We start from the raw sequence: 7993 nt of genomic DNA on the forward strand, positions 1-7993 counted from the left end.
AATTGGGATGGGAGTGTCAGAGACAGTGCGATTGGCACAGGACAGAGCGGAGTTTAGGGCTGTTGTACATAGGGTCGCTATGAGTTGCAAGCGACTCGATGGCACGTAACAACAACAACATGCTTAACTGAGGAGCCCTGGTGGCCTAGCAGTGAGACTCTGCTCTGCAGTGTGGTTCAAATTCACCAGCTGTTCCACTGAAGGAGGATGGACAATCTCCTCTCATGTGTTTAACTGTCTCTGAAAACCTGCTAGAGGGTCAGCTGTGGGTTATTCTGATTCAATGGTACACAACAACAACATGCTTAAGTAAAGAATTAACTCTACGCAATGGGATTGGTCTATTGGGTATTTTAATGTGTTAATTAAAGACATCATGTTATTTTGCCCCTATGTAGTAGTATACGTCTCTAAAAAGTGGGAGGGGTGAGTGAATTTTCTTACATAAGGCCATTTTTTTCCATAACCACAATACTATTAGCATGTTGTTGTCATATGCCGTCAAGTCACCTGTGACCCATAGTGACCCTATGTACAGCAGCTCTGAACCCTTCCCTGTCCTGAGCCAGTCACACTAATTCTGACACATCAATCCCCCATTGCCCCAGTTACTGTATCAATCCATCTTATTGGGAGTCTTCCTCTCCTGCGCTGTTCCTCCACCCTTCCAAGCATCATGTCCTTCTCCAAGGACCAGTCTAGTATCCAAGCCCAGAGTATCTGAGATGGAACTTCCAAATCCTAGCCTCCAAGGAGAAACTTGGTTTCATCCTCTCCAAGACAGACCTATTTGTTTTCTTAGTAGTCCGTGGTATGTTCAAGACTCTTCTCCAGCACCACAACTCGAAGGCATAAACTCTTGTTCAGTCATCTTTAATCACTGTCCAGCTCTTTGATGCATAGCAAATTGCAAAGACCATGGCCTGGATTAGGTGCACCTTAGTCTCAAGACTCAAGTTGCTTTTCAGTATTCTGGAGAGGTCCCTGATGCAGATATCCCCAGTGCAATTTGTCTTTTTATTTCCTAACTGCTGGTGTTAAGAGTGTTGATTGTGGAGCCAAGCAAGCTGTAATTGTTAACAACCTCAGTCTCTTCTCTGTCTAATACGGTGTTGCCAATTGGCCCAGTGGTGAGAATGTTTGCCTTCTTGATGTTGAGCTTCAATCCATATTGAAGACTACAGTCCTTGACCTTCTGTAGCAAGCTCTTCAGGTCCTCCTCAGGTTAAGCAAGCAACGTTGTGTCATCTGCATAACAGAGGTTGTTGATTAATTTTCCTCCAATCCTGATGCCACATTGCTCCTCATAAAGCCCAACTTCCCGAATGATCTAGTCTGCATATAGATTGAAAAGGTATGAAGACAGGATCATGCATACTAAAATGAACAATCTCTGAATAATATCTATATCCAGCCCACATTTAAATTTCTCCACTTGCCCTAAAAAATATACCCCCTTCTTGGATAATGAAATGGTTAAAGCACTCAGTTACTAACCAAAAAATTAGCTCAATTCTATCCAGCCCTACTTCAGAAACAAGGCCTGGATATCTCCTGAAAATCCCAACTCAAAAAAGACTCATCACTGTCTGGCCAGAACTGAATCCTAGCTGACCCTCCTTTGGGTTTTTGAGGTTATAAATCACATGGGAGACTACTGCCCATCCTTCCTTCAACGAGCCTCTGGTGGATTTGAACAGCCAGAGACGCGACTTTTGAGTGAGCAGCACAGTCCCCTGCGGAGTATGCCTTTGAAAGCAAGTCATTGGAAAACCTTGAGGTCTGCAGTCCTGCCATGACATACGTACATTGCCACGCACTTGAATGGGCTCAGTGGCAACTGGCTTATCCTCAGCTTGTTTAAACTGGAGCACAAACAAGACCCACACATTGCAATGTAGTTTCTTAAATATCTTTCCATAGAAATTTTCTACCCTCTCCTTAACTTTCCAAGTGTACTAACAAATCCAGATTGATGGACTAAGGAATACCTCTTTTCTGTGTCATTATGTAATTGTATGCCATCGAGTCAAGTACGACTCATAGTGACCCTGTGAACACCCCATCTGAACCCTGTCCTATCCTGTGTCATCCTCACAATCTCTGACACACTCAAGCCCATTGCTACAGTTACCATGTCAACTCACCTGGTCGAGGGTCTTCCTCTCTTTCACCACTCCTATAAAGGGTCATTATAGTCAAATGATAGTTAGGGGTGTTGGTTTCCATTTTCCATTTCTAGGTATTGTTGTCGTTATGTGCTGTTGAGTCATTTGCGACTCATAGCGACCCTATGTACAACAGCCCTAAACCCTGCTCTATCCTGTGCCAATCGCACTGCCTCTGACACACCCATCTCAATTACCCCAGTCACTGAATCAATCCACCTCATGGAGGGTCTTCCCCTCTTGTGCTGTCCCTCCACCCTCCCAAGCATGATGTCCCTCTCCAAGGACCTGTCCATCCTTGCAACATGCCCAAAGCATGTCAGACGAAGCCCCAGAATCCTTGCCTCCAAGGAGTAGCTTGGTTTGACCCTCTCCAGGATGAATCTGTTTGTTTTCTTGGCAGTCCATGGTACATTCAATACTCTTCTCCAGCACCACAGCTCAAAGGCATTCTCCTTCTGTCCTCCCTAGTCATTGTCCAACCCTCTGATGCATAACAAGTGATTGCAAAGACCATGGCCTGTATCAGACGCACCTTAGTCTCCAGAGAGACACTGTTGCTCTTGAGTACTTTAGAGAGGTCATTAACAGCAGACTTTCCCATTGCAATATGTTTTTTGATTTCCTGACTGCTGGTGCCAAGAGTGTTGACTGTGGAGCCGAGCAAACTGAAGCTGTGAACAACCTCAATCTCTTCGTCATCCATCCTGATGCTACCAATTGGTCCAGTGGTGAGAATCTTCATCTTCTTGACATTGAGCCTCAGTCCATACTGAAGGCTGCAGTCCTTGACCCTCTGCAGCAAGTGCATGAGGTTCTCCTTGGTTTCAGCAAGCATGGTTGTGTCATCTGCATAACGCAGAATGTTAATAGATCTTCCACCAATCCTGATGCCACAATTCTCCTCATAGAGCCCAGCCTTCCGGATAATCTGCTCTGCATACAGGTTGAAAAAGTATGGAGACAGGACATATCCCTGGCGAACACCCTTCCCAATTTTGAACCATGCAGTGTTATCCTGCTCTGTTCTGACGAATGCCTGCCTCCTGGTCCAAGTATAGGTTTCGTATTAGCACGATTAAATGTTCTGGGATTCCCATTCTTCTCAGAGTCAGCCACAGTTTGTTATGATCCACACAGTCAAACGCCTTTGCATAATCAATGAAACAAAGACAGACCTTCTTCTGGTATTCCCTGCTTTCAGCTAAGATCCATCTAACATCAGCTACAATGTCCCTAGTACCACGACCCCTTCTAAACCCAGCCTGGCCTTCCGGCAGTTCTCTGCTGATGTGCTGCTCCATGTAATTTAAATTTTGAATCTGTAAAACATTTCAATGGCTTCAAATGGAAAAAGCTCAAGGAATGTTAAGAGCAAGTTTTTGTTCTAGGCAGGGGGGACTGCTTATGGGTTCTCTTGGATCTATCTACCTTGAAATAATAAAATAACTCTTTCATGGGAAAAGAATAGAGAAGTGGAGCAGTAGATAAAGAGGGAATTCAGGCAAGGGGTTCGTTCCTATTTTTGTTTTGTTTTCTTAACAAGGTGGGGCTGCCAGAACGTGTTTGTACAGTGGTGGGAATGGCTCAGCAGGAGGGAAGTGGATGGTGTAGAGATGGGGAGATTTGGTTCTGCGCCCATGTGGAGGGTCTGAGATAAGAGCAAGAAGCTCTCTTCCACCGTGACAGGAGCGGCTGAACCCAGCGATGGGAGAGAGAGAAGAGGTGGTAGCCCTGGCGGATGATAAGGGACCTCCTCTCCAATTTTTTTTTCTGGTTTCTCTGTAGAGAGGCTAACTCATGGTCTGATAAAGCACAGGTAGAAATGAGGTTTTAGAGGTTGGAGGAGAAGGTACGGAAATGATTTCATGGTCCCAGGGAGTCTGTCCTGATGTCCTTTGTAGCTGACGCCCCTGGCAACCAGTCATGGAGTCTTCAGTGAACATCTGCTCCTGAGAGCAAGACTTAGGGGGTGGGGCTAGTCGGCTACTCCCCTTCCCTCCGCTCCCTGTGTCTCTGAAGCTGAAGACCTTGGTAGGAAGAGAAGTTTACTGTGTTCGCTTGCTTTGTCATTCAGTCAATAAGTACTTACTGAGTACATTATTCGTTCAGGAAGTACTTACTGAGCATCTACTAAGTGCCAAGAATGGTGTTAGGTTCCTGGGATACATCAGTGTTAAAGGATCCCAGCCTTCATGGTGCACATACCTTTGTAAGGCTGTTCCCTCTGCCTAGATCACTTTCCTGGGGATGAATGAATGAATGAATGAACACTGTGTAGGGCTTATGGTTCCTGGACCTCAAGACTTAGGGACAGTTCCTGCCTTCTATTGTCTGCTCCCACCCTGTCCCCTCCCTGTGTCTCCTGCAGGACTACGAGAAAGCCCTGTTCTTCCCCTGCAAGGCGGCAGAGCTGGTCAACGACTACGGGAAAGGCTGGAGCCTCAAGTACCGGGCCATGAGCCAGTACCACATGGCAGTGGCGTATCGCCTGTTGGGCCACCTGGGCAGTGCCATGGAGTGCTGTGAGGTGCGGCAGGCGGGTGGTGGACTGGGTCCCGGGGTCCGGGGTGGCAGGACTTCTTCCTAAATCAGCTCACTGAGCCCGCGAAGGATGTATCTGTTTCTCTACTCCTTTCTCCCCAAAACCATGGTGTTCTTGACGGACAGAGTAGGGGCTCCCTTAGCCCCTCAATGTGCTCCTGAGATACTATAGAGACTAAGCAGGAAAGAGAACCAGTCTCTGGAGTGTTACCTTTTGGGGTTCAGCTGGTGATTCTGCCTGTCAAGTGACAGTACCCACTTAGCTGTGAGCTGTGCTGTGAGGCCCAAGTGATTCAATGCATGAGGACTTGGCATGGTAACGGGAACATGGGGTGTGAGGATGTTGGTGCCACCACGTGGGGTGTCCCAGTGGTAGGGGCCGCTCAGCGGGCCTGAGGGACCGCTTCCACACAGGAGTCTATGAAGATCGCGCTGCAGCATGGGGACCGGCCACTGCAGGCGCTCTGCCTCCTCTGCTTTGCAGACATCCATCGGAGCCGCGGGGACCTGGAGGTGAGGCGCCCTGGATGTGGGGACTCAGGGCAGGGCTGTGGGTGCAGGGACGCAGGCCTGGCCCAGCCTGAATGCTGCCACCCTGGCCCTGCAGACAGCTTTCCCCAGGTACGACTCCGCCATGAGCATCATGACCGAGATTGGAAACCGCCTGGGACAGGTGCACGTGCTGCTGGGTGTGGCCAAATGCTGGGTGGCCAGGAAGGCGCTGGACAAGGTGAAGTCATGCCCAGCTCCCCAGCACCTCCTTCTCCCCAGTGCCCTCCACGTGGGTCCAATTAACTCTGTGGCTCCCTTGCTCACTTTAACGCACATCAACTTCACACTAACCTCCTGGGTATAAGTCCCAGTCATCTTCCAGATGAGAAAACTGAGGTTCAAAGAGGACCCCTGACTTGTCCAGGGACTTCTGTTGGGGAAAGTGCCAAAGGTGGAATTTGCGTGTCATCCTTGCGCAGGGGCCATGCTAATCTTCTCTGTATCGTTCCAATTTTAGTATATGTGCTGCCAAAGCGTGCACCAAAGGTGGAATTTGAATCTAGGATGTTTTGCTTGCCTCCTGTGACCGCTCCCCTGACCTTATAACAACTAGTTCTCCCATCTCATATCTGAATAAACTGAGGCAGGGAGGTTACCTGTGCACGGAGTTCGTGTGATTGTACCCAGTCGTCCTCTATCTTCCCACACGAGGCAGTGGTCCAGACATGCCACCCCCTCCCCAGGTCTGCCTAGTACTCCTTCCTCTCTATGAACCAAAGTTCCCAGCTCTGTCCTCAGCCCTGGCCTGTACTCCCCTTCTAGGCACTGGATGCCATCGACAGAGCCCAGGACCTGGCCGAGGAGGTGGGGAACAAGGTCAGACCTGATTCCTTCTCCTGGGTCTAGGGTCACAGGCCCAAATAAGGGACTTGGGGTGGGGGACATCCTGGTCCTCTATGCCCTGGACCCTTCTAAAGACACCAGGAGCTTACCCCAGCCACCCCCAGGCCCTGGGATACTGTTAAAGGCGGGGCAAGGATGTCGGATCTCTCGGAGGCTTCTGAGAGCTTGTTACAACTCCCAACAGGCCTCCTCTCACTGAGAGCTGGCCACGTGTAAGACTTGGCTGCCCTCACCGTCCTTTGGCAAGGTGGGTACACGGCCCCCAGGTTACAGATGAGGAAAGATATGCTTAGAAGGGACAGAAAGCCCTATGCCTCATGTGACCACTCTGTCGTAATTTCAAAGCCTCTGTCTTTTCACAGTACATGTGACCTCTCCAAGTGAACTGATAACATCCAGCCTCTCAAATGTTAAAAACAAACTCAGTGTTCCTCAAAGTCTCCTGGAGCATTTCTCTGGGATTAAGAACACAAGTAAAATGCCTTATTTGATTTGATTTTTGGATTATAGCCGCTCATGAGTTTACCCAGAGCATTCTGGATCCCTCGAGAGACCGATGAGCTGGTGTATACATATGACATTAATAAAAACAAGAAAGCAAATGAGTTTTGAGGAAAGGCAGCAATTCTGTGGGGGTAAAAAAATATACAACAACCCCAAAGATATGCGTTTTCAAAGGACTCCAGGGCTGAGGACCCCTGATCCCAGTTTCCTCTCTCTTCTGCATGAGAGAACAGAAGGCCCAGAGAGAGCAAAGCATTTCCCTGAGGCCTCTCAGCCAAGCATAGACGTGGGCAGCCTGGACCCCAGGCGCACAGGCTGCCCTGGGTCGTGGGATGGAGGAGGTGGGGAGGAGGACTAGAGGTCGGCTGTCCCTGACTTTGGCCTTGTCCCTGTCCCCACCCTCTGGCCAGCTGAGCCAGCTCAAGCTGCACTGCCTGAGCGAGAGCATCTACCGCAGCAAAGGGCTGCAGCGGGAGCTGCGCGCGCACGTCGTGCGCTTCCACGAGTGCGTGGAGGAGACGGAGCTGTACTGTGGGCTGTGCGGGGAGTCCATTGGCGAGAGGAACAGCCGGCTGCAGGCCCTGCCCTGCTCCCACATCTTCCACCTCAGGTCAGGGGGCCTGGCGGGGACGCAGCAGGCCGTGTCACAGTCATTAAGAACCTGCAGGCACTTCTGTATATGCCAGATTGACCATCACTTCTTCCATGCAACCTGCAATGATTACTCTCCACCCCAGAGAGAAGTCAGAGAGAGGCCCTTCCAAGCCCCCTAACCAGATCTGTGTGGAGGGAGCAGAGACTAGCCCCCTCGGACCTCCTGATTTCCCCCCTCCATGCTCTGTCCTTGGGCAGGGTTGGGGGTGGGCTACCCCACAGAGGTCTGCACAGCAGCCAAGGGTGACATCGTGCCTGCAGGCGGAGGACTGCGCCCAGGATGGGAGGACAGCCTCCAGGGAGCACATACCACCTTTGTCTGCCTCCCCAGGTGCCTCCAGAACAACGGGACCCGGAGCTGTCCCAACTGTCGCCGCTCATCCATGAAGCCTGGCTTTGTGTGACCTCATCTTGGGCTTCCCTCTGGCCTCCACCATCATGTGAGCAGGAGGTGCCTGGCCCGTCAGGCCTGTCCCGGTCCGATTGGACCTCTCCTGCCCCCCGCTGCCCCTCTGAGCCCAGCTGCCCACTTACCTCTTTGTACTTTGCTCTTTATAGAAAAATAAACTTTGTACTTGATCCCAGTGCTTCTGACTTTCCTCATAGAGATCTGAGGGACTCCCGGGGGACTGGGGTCCTGTGTGCAGCTCCTCAAGCTTCTGGTACTGGTCACCCCACACGCCAGCCAGGAGTCTGTGTAGAGTAAAAGCAAAGGGTAGTTTATGGAG

General features: G+C 50.3%; 1 protein-coding gene across 2 annotated transcripts in view; it reads left to right on the plus strand.

The window, feature by feature from the left end:
* RAPSN (receptor-associated protein of the synapse) overlaps positions 1–7669 on the plus strand; it is a 12801-nt gene extending 5132 nt beyond the window's left edge. The window contains exons 3-8 of one of the 2 annotated variants that reach the window (XM_006896681.1): positions 4540–4698; positions 5127–5225; positions 5320–5442; positions 6027–6080; positions 7022–7221; positions 7597–7669. In XM_006896681.1, coding sequence (XP_006896743.1) covers positions 4540–4698; positions 5127–5225; positions 5320–5442; positions 6027–6080; positions 7022–7221; positions 7597–7669 — 708 coding nt within the window. The remainder of the gene's footprint in view (positions 1–4539; positions 4699–5126; positions 5226–5319; positions 5443–6026; positions 6081–7021; positions 7222–7596) is intronic. The other variant, XM_006896682.1, reaches the window with a different exon arrangement.
* The last annotated feature ends 324 nt before the right edge of the window (positions 7670–7993 follow it).

This window comes from Elephantulus edwardii, unplaced genomic scaffold (assembly GCF_000299155.1).
Source record: "Elephantulus edwardii isolate Elephantulus edwardi_28Jun2011 unplaced genomic scaffold, EleEdw1.0 scaffold00189, whole genome shotgun sequence".
Taxonomy (NCBI): Eukaryota; Metazoa; Chordata; class Mammalia; order Macroscelidea; family Macroscelididae; genus Elephantulus; species Elephantulus edwardii.